We start from the raw sequence: 16,646 nt of genomic DNA, 5'->3' as shown, positions 1-16,646 counted from the left end.
TGTCCCGCTGATACCAGGGGTGCTGTGTGTTCCCACTTCCTTCATGCTCTCCATGGCAGAGCTGTGTGCCCCCTATTTTACTTTACCCTGATGCCAGGGGTACTTTGTGCCCACCTTCCCTCATACCAGGTTCCCCCAATATCTACTCACTAGGGGTTCTGCATGCTCTCCACACTTGCCTCATTGCAGTATCCCCCATTCTTACTCCACAGCAGGGACTGTGTGTACTCCCACTTCCCCTTCCCCCATACCCTGGAACCCTAATCTCCCCTGCAAGGGGTTCTGGTGCCCTATTTCCCTCTTCTCCCCATTAACACCTCCCTACATGGCAGGGGCTCCATATGCCCTGTGCTCCCTCGATGGGTTTCCCATGTCAGAGGTAGTCCCATTTCCCCCGCCATTATTCTGACTTTCCTTGCAGACAAAGCATTCAGGACACTGACCTGTTAAACTTATCTCTGCTCATCCTTCCAATAGAGATGGGGTATCATTATAGTAGTAAGCATTAATGGGTACCAACAACCAGCTCTTTGATCTACAGGCAATGAAGAAGTGTCCAAAGCGGAGATGGTAGTAAAGAGCTGGCAGGGACTCCATGTATCCCCAAATTTCCCCAAATCAATAGGGTTCTGGCCTTTCATGCCTCGCACATTTCTGAATTCCTGGGAAAGTTATCATGTTACTTAGGCTATGTCTACACCATGGGCAATGCAGGATCGATTTTGCGGGTTCACTTGAACGGCAGTGAAGACTCGCTCAATCGAACCCGGAAGTTGACTCTGTAAATCCATCCTGGCAAGAAGTGTAGTGCTGCGTTGAGGGGAGGGCATTTCCCGTGGGTGCAGCGCAGAGGAGAAGCCACAGTAAGCAGACATTAGGAAGTCAACGGGAGATACGCAAGTTACTGTACATAGCTTGCACATCTCCTGTCGACTGCCACCGAAATCCACGGCCAGTGTAGACCAGGCCATAAACACAGAAAAGCCAACGAGTGGAGGGTAAGGCTTTTGCCACATCAGACAAACTATTATAACATGATGGCTTGATTCTTCATTTCAGTTAAGATCTTCCAAGCCAATGCCTCTTTCCGCAGCAGGTGAGCTGCAGTCTGAGTCCTACATTGGCATGGAAACAAGAAGGGGGGAGGGATCAGAGCAGCCAACACTGATGTCAGCAAGCCTCTCAAACACCCTTTATTCCTGTGCTATACTTTAAATATCTTCCCTCACATAAGGTCTTTGTATTAACCGCTGTGATAGCGATCATACTCCTTTGGTCAGCTACTTGAAGTTTTTCTGGAGTGCACGGATACCTTGAGCCCTAACAGGAGGCAATGATTTCAGGAGCGGCCCTAGAAGCAACAAAGGCATTTAGTGCATAAGGGATCCTCAGATGTGACAGTTGTACACAGCACTTCTCAAAACACTCAGCTAAGATACCAGTGCTTCCACATGCCCAATCAATACTCTAAACAATATCCAAAGGAGGTTCCATGAACCTGGACACCAGGCTAGTACCCCATCATTCATAAGATAGTTGGGGCACCTACAGCACATTGTGCCGGGGGAGACATACTGATGGATCAGGTGCACTAGGTACTGCTCAGAAACACCGGTGCCTTGGGGAGGTAGTGTGCCACTGAATCCCTGGTTTAGTGGAAGACACAGAAGACATCTATGTCCCAGAACACCTAAAGACCTTGTGGACTCCATGAGATATTGGTCCTTCCTCTATCCTGTTGTGGATCCCCCAATCTGTGCAGACTCTCTGTGCACCAAGAAAGTAGTAGGCTAGGAGTAAGCCTGTCTCCAAGACCCAAATGGCTCTCCAGTTCCTGGGCCCCATCAACACAAGCTGCCTGAAGCGTCTGGGAGCATAACACATCTGTGAAGCAGTTGTTGGACTTCAGAGGTGGCCAACTACTCCATAAAACTGGATGCATGGCTATCACAGGAGGCATGTCACATTCAGAGCTTTGATAATGTAGCATTTAGCAAGATCACTGAACAAAACAAAAAAAAAAAAATCCATTTTCAATGCTCTGAACGAATTATAAATTCATGACAGCACAAATACACATCTGAGTTTAATAGGTCAATGTAGATTTACATTACAGCAAGGTTCTCATTTTCATAACAGAAGTTAACATGCTACTTATACAAACAGAAAAATGAACTATACTTTAAGAGATTTATACAGCTTATTTTTCATGGGCTACACTGACTCACTTAATTATAGACCTTTAAATTAAATTATATTCATTGTGTTACATAGTCTTTCCTTGTGTGAACATGTCATTACATACCAAAACCCAGGAAGAGTCAATGAATAATTGGACTAGGAAAAGAACAACTGATGCCTAGTATAATACATTCTGCTCTAATATAATCAAGAGAAAAAGATCCATTGAAGTTTGCTTTCCCTAGTAAATCACAGAATTCAGATGTGGAATGACTTTTTTTTTGGTTCTTCAAAATTCACATTTGATAAAATTAACAAAGTGGCAACATAACAAAAATGCAATTAAAAAAATTCATATCCAGTAAGTTTTACTCTAACATTTGCCAGTTCATTAACAGTTTCTGACTTGATATTCTAAACACTACACAGATTTCAAACAGATTTAAAGTACGTTAAACCTTAGGCTGATGTTGGCTAGGTGAGCAATTCGGAAAGTTTTCCATATCATTGTCCAATGTAACAAAAAAATTTCCAGATACCATCCGCTCATCTCTAGCCATTAAAAAAAAATGGTTATGGCCCACACTGTCATATTCAAGATAAGTTAGGGACTCATATTTTTGTAATTGCTATTATTTCAGAATGAAGGCTTCCCCCCATCCCGTTAAAATTGGAAAAAAAAACAAACCTCTTAATGATAACTCATTCCTAGATGTATAAAAATAAATTTTATTGAACATTTATAATTTCTTAAACTGAAAGGTACATTTAAAAATTCCTGTTTAAATATCCACAGACAGACAGGTGCCAAAATATGTAACTTTAAAAAGAATTACTATTTGAACATATATAGATGTAATCTAACCCTACATGGAGCAGGTGACAATAGCATTGTTTGCAAATATATCAGGCAACACTAGTGGTACAAATGACACTTCAAGCATCTACAAAATATTTTAAAAGTCTTCAATAGACTCAAATAGCTACTAGCAGATTCTTTGCATGGATTCTATATGCTCAAGATTCCAGCACTGAGAAGCTGCATGTTGCCCCTTGCATCTTCTTTACACTTTCCTCCCTAACTTCAGATTAATCAATTCCTTCCACACTTGCTGTTGTCTCTTCCATGGAAGCTGAATTATCTTTCTGGAACATAAATGTAGAAGCTTACACCAGTTCTCCTCCTTGGCCCCCAATGCTCTTGAGAGTCCTTTCCTGAGTCATCCTGTCTTTTCCTCATCAGCTGGAGCAGCACTGCAGAATATATATGCACATTTTATTTTTAAATTTTTCAGTAACTAAGTTGGTAACATGCAGTGCTGTATCTATATTGGAAACATCACAAAATATTTACCTATTTGCTTCCACATTTGAGGATGTCTGTTTTCTTCCCAAAAATTCTCCATCACAGTAAAATAAGGCTGATTGAAAACACCATCTTCCCGTTTTCTTATGTAATTCCAATTTGTAAAAAAATTCACCTTAATAGCTTTAATATAATTCAGCACTGAGTCTGATTTTTATTGGCCAAGTTTGTGAGGCCTTACACTCAACTCGATGGCATTTCTGCATTTGGATGTACAACACATTAACTTTTGAATGCCACGTCCAATCAATTCCAAAATTTCAGGGAGTGTTCTAAGCATCAACAAGCAGAACCCTATTTATTTTGCTGGAAACTGGAAAAACCACAGGGGGAAATGGGAGAGACACACAGAGACTCTTGAAATCTAGTTTGCAGAAGTACCAGCTTCAGTCACCTCTTTAATTGTTTATAGAGCAAAGAATCAGTTGATAGCAGCAATTATCACCTTCCAATATTAAAATAACCCTCACCTTAGCTCTGATCATCCTCCCAATATAGTTTTAAAATGTTGACAATCTTGAAAGAGAAAGAAAAGAAACAGATAAAGGAGAATAAGAATGGTGCGGGCAATGGGAGCACACAGAACCTCTCACATGGGGGGAGAATGGTGGACCTGGCCTGATGGGAAAGGGGACCACAAAGCCCCAGGCATGGAGATGTGGGCTACAGAAAGCGTGGGAGGCAGGGGACGGTAGGGATTGAAAGAGCCTCTGATGTGTGCAATGAGCTCAGCCAACAGAAGTAACGTATGTGACCAGCTAATTTGTTTACTCCTATTTCTAAGTTGTTTAATACATCTTTCCAGGTGTCTTCATTGGGGAGACCATTTAAAATGTTAGTACAGTCACATTTTCTGTAAATGCAGAAGAGATATACACATCCCTGTCATGCTGCTTAGTTTCAGTGACAGGAGAAACCATTCCGATATGACGACATTCCAACTCTCAGAGGCTAAATGTACTTTATTACATACATACAAAAAAGCTATGTTAAAAGAACACTTAGCTTGCCAGTCAAGCATTTGTAAGTTAGGAAATACTAGATTTAGGGTTGCCTGTGCAAATTTAGCTCTGCCCCCCTTGTGCATCCTTCCTGTGCACTGCATGAAGCAGAATCGTATGGAAAGGTTAGCATGTGATCATGCAGTTAAAGATTATCATAATGCACATGCATGGGAGGGCAGGGGACACTGGGGCCACGGGCCATGTCCAGGTGAGAGGAGCCCTGCTCTTCGCTCTCCCCTCTACAGCTGCTTTAACAGCTCCTCGAAGTTTTCAGTACATTTGCTGTTGTGGCAACACCATGAGCATGGCATAAGCTATGGGCATGCTCCCAAAATTTTCCTGAGGAATTCAAACAAAAGAAGGTATTTTTAACAGCTTATAACTCAGCGAAAGCTGAATAGTATTTCATGAGACAAAGAAAAGGCACTACCCTATCCTAAGCCCCATGTCAAACATCAAAAGTTCACTGCAAACAATAGAGAGGTGATTGAAAGGTTGAGAGCTTTTTATAGAGGAAAGTGTTAGGCAACCTAAGCATTAGGGTCATTATAAATTCCCCGTGTGGTTAGGTCAAGCTAACCTCCACTGCAAATACACCTACATTGATAGACAAATTCTTCTATTGACTTAGCCACCGCCTCTCAAAGGGTTGGATTTAATACAGCAATCCAAAAAAACCCATTTATTTCCTGACAGATTATCCTGTGTCTGTTGTACGGTTAATTTACATCTTTATATCTGTTCGGTCACTAATAGGTAGTAATGGAAACCCCTTCTCCCCTCCAATTAGTATTCAAATATTTTGTGTGTGTGTATAAAAATGTCATTTAAGTATTTATTTTGAAATAGTATATTATACATAAGGACCCTATTAATGTACAAAAAGCAGCAAGATAGACTATAAAAATTACCTGACATAAGGAAAACCTCAGCCACCAGTTTCAAGAAATACGCTGTACAAAACTGTGAGAATTACAGCATGAAGCCTTGACATATTTTTTAAAAGAGGCAACAAACACTGTTGTAGCTTCTACCCCCTTGCAAACTAATGATCTGACAAAATTACAGTATTATATTGAATGTGAGTGCTTATGGACAAACATTCATTATGACGTCACAACCATTAAAATGATGACATAGAATTCTGTAAAGTTTTTCAACATAGATTGTCAAACTTGATTCCTCAGCTATTTCCAAATTAAAACCAGAATCAATCTCTTCTCTTCCCTATACAACATATATATTGCAACTGATACACTTGTATGCCAGCAGAGATTTAGCAGCACAAATTTAATACTTTCATGCTGGAAAAGAAAAAAAAAATAACATTCTTACCTTGGATGCCCTTGTTGCATCAGAAGGATTTAATATGACTTAAGACAGTGCAAGTGATTCAGGAACAATTATTTGAAATTAAGAAAAAGATGTTTCCAACACACATGGACTAGAAACTAAGTTACAACTCTGCAAAGACTGGAGAATTGTGTTAAGATGAAATGTAGATATTAAACAAGGTTTTGAGAGCAGATCTATGGTTTGTCATTGTTATTTAAGTGATACTAGAAGACATCAACTGAAGTTATTGTGAAATGAGTCTATACTGGACAATCAACCAATTACACAAATTCATTTGCAATTCCAACTACAACGGATATTTGTGAAAACAGCAATTACCCATCAAGTCACAAAACATAAATTTACACACATTACTTGTAGAGAGTAGCAAGATTATTTGTCAGAGAAGGTATGTCCAATATTGCACTCCCTGCATCTGAACACTTGCAATATATATACACAAACTAAAATCAATTAAAGTTACTGAAGATTTAGAATGCATGATAGAGTATATACATATCTCAGAGAATATACATCCCACTCTTTCACATATTGTATTCTTCTGTGCAGGAAAGGTTTGCAAATTGCTTAAGACCTACCTCTAACAAAAGGAAGTTTTCAGATGAGTTTTCCTAAAAAGTTATCTTACAAAAAGAAAACTAGGAATACAAAAGTATTATACGTCCATCCCAACCAAGAAGAGATATGGTACCTACGTCTACAAATCTTTTTCTCCACAGAAATGGTGTTGCAGAACTGCTGGCTGCCACTAGGGGCAGCTGGACTCGGCAGAGCCCAGATCCACAACTTGCAAATAGAAGACACTGCCAGGGGGCAGGAGGATGGAGTTGGTGGGTTCCCTGCAGCTGCAGTTCCTGGCACGCCCTGAAGGAGGCAGCGTGCAAGAAACACCATATAAGCTCAGGACCCAGTATTACGCTGTTTCTCACTCTGGAAACCTGGGCTCTAGGGAATGGGGAGGTTGTGGGTGTCTGGCCCTGTGACTAGGTTCTGAGAAGGGTGTGGGTATCTGGGCTAGGGAGTGCCCTGCAGCTGGGCTCTGTGGGGGAGGGTGCAGAGAAGCAAGAACTGGGTTATTATAGTGCTTTCTTTAACGCTCTACTCCCGGGGGAATCATTTTTGTGTCTGTATTGTTACAGATACAGTTGCCAACAAGTATTTTGAAATAAATTACCAAAACAATTGAAACTGGTGTGATTATATAGTGTTATTTTGATAAATAAAATATGCATAATTTTAAAATATTGTGTGCAGAATTCCCCCTGGAATAACTATTAAACTGCCTAAGAAAAAAAAAAAATACAAACTACTCATGTTCTCCACAAATGTCAGTCAATTATATGCCAATCCTGCTCCAGTACTTAAGCAGAGATCTTCATCTCAAAATAATGGATAATATTTGTATATTCCTGCTATACTGTCCAGATTTCAAGATCTCTAGTTTTTTTAAAATGATGTGATACTTGTAATACACCAGTGCTTTGAACTATAGCTGTCTCTGTGTATAAGTTTTTTTTTTTTTTGCTTATCTATATATTCAACAAGAAATTGCAAGAGATTCTTTTTAAAAACTAGCTTCAAATCATACAGAAGTCAAACTGCCAGATGGATGTTTAAAACCAAAAGCATGTGTGTTCCATAAAGGATGCAATATAGACTCAAGACATTGCTAGTGCCAATTTGTTTAAATACTCTGATTATGAGAATTATGGAAAATAAATGAGAAATGTGTGTTCATTACGTAAAGTATCACCTGAACTAGTTGACATCTATGGATAAAAGGAGACATGAACATGTTAAACTATTTATGGCAATTTAATTTTTCATTACTGAGACTATTTGTAGTGATGTAATCTTTCATATTTAACATAATTCAGTGTTCTTTACCATTAAGTGTACATAAAAAATGCTGTTTTCTTTCAGTTTAAAGTTTTAATAAAGAAACTATATGATGTGACTTCCCCCTCCCCCACAGAAATTTGAGTTAGAATATTTTCAAGTATAACCAAAATTATAAGCAAATTCTAATCTTTTGACACTGAGCTTCCAGAACAGAAAATGTTGTTGCCAACAAGGAGACAAGAAGGATTTTTTCCATTCTCATTTGAATTTCTCCATGATGTCTGAGATTTTTTTCTGAGACAATTTTATTTCTCTGAAAAATTCCCTCTAAAGACTATTGCTTAATAAAGATGTCTGGTTTGTAAATCAAAAGACTTTGCCCATTTATTTTATACTGTAGTTTACAGTCGCCAACAGTTACAGTACATTAAATTAAAAGATCTTTAAAATTAAACCACTGATCATTCATCATGTCACAAAACACACACAGGGGAAATACCTGATTAATGGAGGTTATTCACCTGTAACCTAAATGCTTCAAGATTAACTCTGCACATTCCCACTATAGGATGCACCAACAGGGCAGCTTGGATGCACTGACAACACATCCTGGGATCCAAGCTGCATCATCAGTACATACATGTGCAGAAATGTGCAAAGGCTACTCAAAGGTGCAAAAAAAGTGAAGGTTGAAAGTGAGTTTCACTGGAGTCCAGTTCTCATTCAGAAACCAGAGTTAGAATTACTTTACAGAAATCTCATCAACTTTAGAAAACTCCAGATACATTTTGTTTTCAGGTTTTCTAATTAAGAGATTCAGCCATATTCTCACTGATCATTATCCTCTGACTTATACTGTTCACCCAGCCTTACCTTTATTCCTAAAATATAAACAAAATAATTAGTTACTAGGAAATAAAATTCCCCTTTCTGTATGAGGGATGCATTTTCAATACCCCAAAACAATATCATTACAATATTACTGAACACAAAAAACCACATTAGTTGCTGTACAATATAGATAAAAATATGGTCTAGCATTCTCTACATACACAAATTTACAATGGCATAGAATCTACATATTGCTCCAGATTCATCATTCCATTTCTATTAATAAAACCTCAGTGAGGCATGTTAGTAGATGAACAGAAAATATAGAAAGCTCTGATATAACTAAAACTGAGAAATGCTAATAGGAAACAAAACATCTTAGATGAGCAATATAATTCTTTTTCTTACCTTTAAAAGTTCAAAATAATGAAGACAGTGATAAACAGGGGCAAGAAGCAACCTCGGTAGAACATACTGAACAGCTTCTTTAAAACCTTCTCCTATTGACTGGAAACAAAAATGGTCTTAATCTTAAAACAATAGATGTATTGTAGTAACACAATGGTATAATCTTAAAAATATTTAAATATATATATATATTGTACCTGTAAATAGAATGCTGCTCCAGGCTTTGATAACTGACTAAGAAAGTGATCATGAAAACCAGGTCGCAAAATATCTTGAGCATATGATTCATATGGATCAAATGCCAGTTCCTACAAAGGAATGCAAAGTAAATTTTTAAATGGTTTAGTATCAAGGCTTTTTGCTATTGGTAAAAATATGAAGTATATTATATAGGAGACATTTGTATATATAATTTTATTAGTAAGCACATTTATACAGATTTAAGACCCAGTCCTGAAGAGTGCATGAAGTTAAGCACATGCCTAAGTGTTATAGTTGTCAGTGTGTAAAATTAAACTCATGTTCAAGTCTTTGCAGAAACAAATCTCAGACACTCCGATTTCAATTTCAGTCCCTGAAAGCCAAATTTGACAATTCTAAACTTTAAAGCTCTTGTTCATTTCATTTCTGCTAACACCTTGTCCCAGTATCTGCACTCACTGGCAATGAGGAGGAATTCTGGTAGTTGAGGGCCACACCTGCCTTATATAGTCTCCGGGCCTGAAAGTTTGGCAGCATGAGGGGGATGCTCTCGCAGCCTCAAATGGTCAAAGCCCTTCAAAAACATTCCAGAGACCTGTCAACCAGCAGGCAATCCCGGTATGGAGAACCCCCACCCCCTAAAAAACCAAAACACACTTTGGAATAATGAGTGGAAGATACCCATAGTGAAACTGGTCCCACAGCCTTTTTGTGCCTCAAACTAGTCTGCAGTCTCAGGATCAAGGGTAGATCAGTGGGTAAATCTTAAGAGCCTGGGAAAAATCTGCCCTGTGATGATTGTTTCATTGAAGGAGGCAGATGCCAACATAGCCAGCCAAGGCAGTTGAAACAAAGATGCACTGAACTACCAAAAAAGTTTCTTCTTTTAAAAAAGTACCTCCAGTTATCTATGACATACAAGGTGTATAATAAAAATAAAATATATATTACAAAAATAAACTTAAATGCTATTACTTACTTCTGCTAGGTCTTCAAAACAACTGCCTACTAAGGGGTGGGGACTGCCTTCATCTGTCATTTCTACAGTGTCTTCAATGTGGCCCAATAGCTTCACACTAAGTTCATGAATATCTGAAATACGACTAAATATATTTTCCACATCCTGAAGGAAGAAATGGAACCATCAGACAATAAGTATCAATGGCAGATAAAAAAATTAAATCCATAAAACAAAACAACAGTACACAAAGTAAGCTACTTATTCAGTTATAGTATTGAATAAACAATTAGTTTCTCAGCTAAAGCAAGGTTATAAATATTGTAGGTAACAGACAAGTGATTAATTACTGTGACTCAAGTTTGGAAGAAAAATAATGGGAGAAGAAATTGAGAACTTAAGTTACTTACCATCAACTGAATTTAGCAAATAGGGCTGCTCTTTCACAGAATCAAAACTGTTTATTGTTTCCAGTAAGTGCTGCCTTTTGGTTTCCATTTCAAATTTGAGTTAAGAATAGTAATGACCCAAATGTCAATCTGTCCTATGCAGCATACACAGTATTACACACAATCACAATACTATGAAATGTCCCAATTTCTGTTCTGGACCTACTGGTGAAACCCAAAGCATAACAGGGAAGAAAGATGAACCTGTTGAGGAGGTGACCCAACCTTTGCAGCTTTGTTACTCTTAAGTAAACCAGTTTTCTTTAGCTGAGGATCTACGCCACATACCCAACTTTGTACAACACGAATAAAATCCTGGCTCCACTGAAGTCAATGGCAGAGCCTCTACTGATCTCATTGAAGCCAGAATTTCACCCTACAGCTCAGTACCCTTTATAAAAAGAATGGGTGGTGGAAAAATTTAGGGAGTCAGAAAGACAGTTCGACTACATAGAGCGCTAGCATTCAGAGATCTCAGGTAGCTAAGAAAGTGCATGGCACTGATAGAGGAAAACAGAAATTCCAATTGCCATACCATGACAGATTACTGGCCTATATAATTCAGTATTGTAAAAAACAGGCAGCACTTGCTGTTTCAAAAAAAAACAAACAAAAAAAAAACCCAGCAAACTCTGCACACCTCCTAAACTCCTATTTAGTAATGCACTTAGCCAATTATGCAATTTTACTTAATTATGCAACACCGAAAAAGAGGAAGAATATCCTTCTGGTTCCTCAAACATGATCAGTTTATGATCTGAAGCATGAGTTTTGATCATCCTCGATAGTCTTAAATCTTTGCAGTTATGTAGCATCTTTCATAAAAGGCTCATCAAGTGTTTTACAAAGAGCATAAATATTTTTATTCTTCCCCACACACTTAAAGGAAACTGAGGTACCGAGGTTAAGTTACTTGCAGAATGTCCCACGACCCAGTGGCAAAGTAAGTGACCAACAACTCCCAACTCTCAGTCCTTTAAACATCTCCACAATACTGCCTGTGTTTATATTTTCGGTTAACCTTAAGCCTCAAGGCACTTCAGTAGTGCACTGTTGTGCACAGCAGTGGGGCACAACAATTTGGGTCTTAATGTTCATTTCAATTGTGTAGTCTGTGTTTTAAAAAACACAGTTTACATAGTAGTTCTACAAGTGGGTTGAAAAATGGTACAGAAGAAACTTCCTTCAAGCCCCTGAAACCAGTACAATAGTTCCCAATGCACTAAACTGGCTTTCTAGGATGCCAGAAAAGTGCAAGGGGAATATAATGTGCATGATATAGGACAATCAGGCCACCCTGCTCTACAGTTCTATACTCTGGATTTTAGACTCCTGGGCTAGGAGGGAGGAAAACATGCTCCTTAATCCCTCATCATTTATTTCAGGATGAGCAATAGTAAGTTCTATGCTGCCTCTCCCCCCTTTTCTTGTTTCTCCTTTCTTATCTCCATTTCAATCCTTCCACTGTGTGTGCATGCACATACCCCTTTTCTCAGTCTGTTCTTTCAAAGTTGCCTTTGTAGAGTGATGGGTAGCATCAAAATAAGAAAATCTGTTACTGAATTTTGTTTGTTAATCAAGAGTTCTGACTGGAGCAAAGTTCTGTTGAGAAACAGATGGCTTTCTGATAGTTCTTCCTATACTACGGGACTGTTATGTTGGACAAAAGTTAGGTACCAGAAATGCTCACCTACACTAATGCAAACTTAGACTTGATATGCATCAGTTGTAAAAGCTATATAATACTTACATGAGCTGAAAACAATTTGGAGTTGGAGACAAAAGGCTCTCTAAAAACTTTTATAATGAGATTTAGTTCCCTTATGTACTGTCGAACCTCTGCCATAAATGACTTGACTAGATCATAATAGGTTTGTTCCCCTGAGGTGGAGGGTTCCTCATCAGATAAAGTTAGTGCACTTATATCTTCTACATCTTGATGGAACATATCCATCAACACCTGTGTAAGTGAAATTGGAGAAGTTAGTGATTTCTTTAAATAAACACAAAAATTAGATACAAAAGTTACTGGGAGAGGGGAAATAAGTTATTGCTATAAAAGAGGACATTGAATACTATTAATGGGAGGCTTTGTATAGGATCTTGATAAAAAAACTGAATTAAGAAAAAGCAATTTAAAAAAAACTATGTATCATTCTAACTCAGAGCTACAAGGAAGAGGAGGATACTGTGGCTCTTACTCTCTGTCACAGGCAGTGAGAAAGAACTGAGTGATAGTCTGGGCAGTTCAACACCATATATCCCATGCGGAAGGAGGTGCCAGGTTCATGCACATGAAGCACACACACCTACAAGTGGGATCCATGTGGACAAATGCTTGGAGATATACAATTTGGTAAATTTGTCTGTCCTCTGTTTGGGTTGGGGATAGAGGAGGGAAGCAGAAAAAAGGAAATATAGCTTATATTATTTGAGACTGATCATACTTAAGATGCTTATGGACAGAAGGTAAGGATTACATTATATAGAGGGGCAGCCTAGAAGCAGTGTGAAGGTACACAAAGACTGACATCTTTGACAGAGCGCAGGCAGGTGTTGAGTGTCTCATAATATCTCATAGTTAACTTTTAAGATAGGGCTAAGTCTGGGAACACTGAAAGTAATGTCTATGTGTGAAGTGGTAGGTAAGGCAGAGCAACAGAAGTCTCCCTCTAGCAGTTTGTTCCTTTAGGGCAAATACTAGCAGACTACATGTTAGCTTCACAGCCTTTCAGAAACCTGGAAGGTTTCTTCTGTTCAGGCATGGGATTGCTGCAACTCTTCAGAAGTGTGACTATAGTGTACTTGGCACCCTTAAATCCAAACCCTCTTAATGCCAGTTTCTTGGCCAATGCATTTCACTAGTCCCACCAATCACTGAAAGAGGCAGAAGGTTAGAAGGAAGAGCAGAAGGAATCAGCATCATTCCCCACTGTCATATGGCAGGTAACCAAGCTTCCGCTGAATCTCCATACACAGACAAGTGTATCTACAAGCAACAGTGATGAAGACAGCTGACTTACACTGCTAAAGCTATGGCTACACTGACGGCAGCAAAGTCACCGCCGTCAGCTCGATTTCTCCGGATCAATTGAGCGGTCAATGAAGACCCGCTCAGTCAATCCAGAAATCGATTTACTAAGACCATCTTCGCAAGTAGCGTAGCGCTGCGTCAATTGGAACGCAGTTCCTGTCGGTGCAGTGCAGTGAAGATGGCGCACAGAAGAGGAGCCCAGAAGTCGATGGGAGTTACGCAAGTTTTTTGTGTAGCTTGTGTAACTCCCGTCGATTGCCACCGAATCCCGGAGATAAGTGTATACAGGATCAAAGTGTCTTAATGGTCACTAAGGTCTGACAAGGTACTTCACTTTCCTTTAAGACTAAGAAATAAATGAATGGGGGAAAGGGGAACAGTTAATACAAGGCTGAAGCAAGACAGGACCATTCATTGGAGCAACAGGGAACAAAAATCCTAATGAGCTGATTCACACAAGTGATGCCAATAAGACAAACAGGATAAACCCTGTGAGAAGGGGACACAAGAAAGAGTCAGTAGGCTTCAATGAAACTAGAGGCTCTGACCTCTGTTGCAAGATTGATACCAAGTTGTGTGGGGATTTTTTGGTTTTTGTCTTGTTTTTTTAAGGGAAAAAAACACAGACTGTTTGCCCTCCAATGCATCAAAAGTTTAAGACTTGGTATAAGTCCTGCAACAGATATCAAAGCAACAAAAAACTAGGTGTCCAAGGCAGCTAGAATGCAGCAAACACTTGAGAACAAGCCAAAGGAACTTGCTCATCAACCATAGTCAGAAAGACAGACTGCTGGAGCACTGGGAAACACAGAGGTGGTATGAAGTATCCCCAAATAAAACTCTGCACCATCAACATCAAGGAATGCTCTATTCTGAAGTCACTGTTTGTCTCAAAATAGCAATAATTTTAGAAGTTTATGTATTGCTGGGGGGTTTCAAAATGAAGATGCTAACCAACGTACAAAGCACTTCTAGAGAACTGATTAATGTCCCCATTTGTTAGCCCTATTACTTAAACCATTTCAAAATTCTACCTTGTAATACACAATACATTTAAGAATTAAGAGCTAATATTCAACATGGAGATTTTTAGACAGCATTCAAGATCTGGTTTAAAATTTAATACTGCAACGTTTTTCTTATATTCATTTGACAAGTAGAAATTATGCCACCTACCTTATCAGCGCACATTGCCACTTTAATGTCCTGTTTTGTAATTTCATAATGTCTTATATTTCGTACGTAATTCCCAACCAGCTTTAAGATATCTGCAGAAATGTATTCTAATACCGCTACTATGTAAACAGACACTTGGTGGTCAATTTTATAACCTAGAACTTCCTGAAAATAAAAAGCAAACAAAAAGTGCATCATTAAATTGTTATTTGACTGTTTGTATAACACAATTTATGTATTTTAGAATAAACCTATGAAATCAGATGTTTAGTGCAACAGTCATTAAATGGTCAACATCAGTCCACCATCAGTACTGGCAATACTAAAATACTTCTCTATATGTACAATAGGAATAACAGTGGTATCACCGATAATGCAGCATGGTTCATACCGACTTTGAAATGTTGACAATTCTACCAAGCATTTATAACATGCAATAAAGTTCTACTGGACACGATCTAAAAGCACCAAATCCTCTTTATTAACTCGGCTAGAATACAAATATTGCAATTTTTGGCAGGTAAGTAGTTAGTTATCTTTTTTCCAAAAACTGTTACTAACCTTTTGAGATGTGTTGCACATGTCCATTCCACTTTATGTGCGCACATTCCGTGCACAGTCACCAGAAATTTTTCCCTCAGTGATACCCATTGGTGTGGCTTGAGCAGTACCCTCTGCTGGCGCCAGTATAAAGGGCCCAGCTGATCCTGAGCTCCCTCAGTTTCTTCTTTCCAGAAACTCTGATGTAGAAGAATAGGAGGGCAGGTTGTAGAATGGACATGTTCACCACATCTCGAAGCACAAGAGTTACAAAAAGTTAACTGTTTTTAATTCTTTGAGTGATTGCACATGTGCATTCAATTCTTGGTGACACTCAAGCAGTTAAATAGGTAGAGGGATCAGAGTTCACGTACACACAGACTGTAGTACAACTCAACCAATTTTAGCATAATTTCTAAACTATTGGGTGAAGGTGTAATACGAGGAAAAGGTGTGCACTGATGACCAGGTTGCTGCTTTACAAATGTTCAGCATAGGGATCTGCACTAAGAATGCCATTGAGGATAACTGCAATTTTATGGAGCTTGCCTGGTGGTGAATCGCCTGTCAGATCATAACAAGCACAAATACTTAGATAACTTTAAGATGAAATTCTCTGTAAAGAGACTGGAATATCTTTCATTCTGTCCACTATAGCCACAAACAAACAGTTGGGTGGGTTTGGTCCCATCCATGGACTTTAGATGAGCACCGTGTTCCACAATGTGTAGCTCATCCCTATTTGTATGTGGTATAGGGTAAAATATAGGAAAGCAAACTGATTGATATGAAAATATGAAACTACCTCAGAGAGAGAAAACTCGGATGAGGGTGTAAGTACACCTTGTCTTTAAAGAAGATTATGTACCGTGCATCCGATGTGAGGGCACACAGCTTGGAGTCCCTTCTGGCAGAAGTTACAGCAATTAGGAAAATCAGCTTCCACAAAAGGTGTAGTAAGGAGCAAGTTGCTAAAGGCTCAAATGGTGGTCCCATAAGTTTAGACAAAACCAAGTTCAAGTCCCACGGGGGAATGGGCTCCCTTAATTGAGGTACAATCTTTCCAGGCCTTTAAGGCATCTAATTGTCATGTCATTAGAAAAAACATAACAGTTATCCACAAAAGTGGAAAGCTGATATTGCTGCCAGGTGAAGCTTGATAGAGGAAATTGCTAAACCTTGCTGCTTCAGGTGCAGCAGATAGTCAAGTATATGTTGGTTGGACAAATACATCAGCAAGGACTAGTTTGAAAAGCCCAGATAGAGAACTGCTTCCATTCTGACAGATAGGTGGCCTTGA

The 16,646-nt window shown here is 38.8% G+C and overlaps 1 protein-coding gene across 4 annotated transcripts in view; it reads right to left on the bottom strand.

The window, feature by feature from the left end:
- Nucleotides 1–16,646, bottom strand: part of SOS1 (SOS Ras/Rac guanine nucleotide exchange factor 1) — a 92,902-nt gene that overhangs the window by 47,316 nt on the left and 28,940 nt on the right. For all 4 annotated transcript variants that reach the window (XM_067532939.1, XM_067532942.1, XM_067532940.1 and 1 more), the window contains exons 4-8: nt 14,807–14,971; nt 12,347–12,556; nt 10,169–10,312; nt 9,186–9,296; nt 8,989–9,087 (exon numbers count right to left, since the gene is read on the bottom strand). In XM_067532939.1, coding sequence (XP_067389040.1) covers nt 8,989–9,087; nt 9,186–9,296; nt 10,169–10,312; nt 12,347–12,556; nt 14,807–14,971 — 729 coding nt within the window. The remainder of the gene's footprint in view (nt 1–8,988; nt 9,088–9,185; nt 9,297–10,168; nt 10,313–12,346; nt 12,557–14,806; nt 14,972–16,646) is intronic.

This window comes from Emydura macquarii, unplaced genomic scaffold, assembly GCF_026122565.2.
Source record: "Emydura macquarii macquarii isolate MOO-44397 ecotype Brisbane River unplaced genomic scaffold, CSIRO-AGI_Emac_v2 contig_3305, whole genome shotgun sequence".
NCBI classification, from domain to species: domain Eukaryota; kingdom Metazoa; phylum Chordata; order Testudines; family Chelidae; genus Emydura; species Emydura macquarii.
This window is presented reverse-complemented; position numbering and strand designations above follow the sequence as displayed.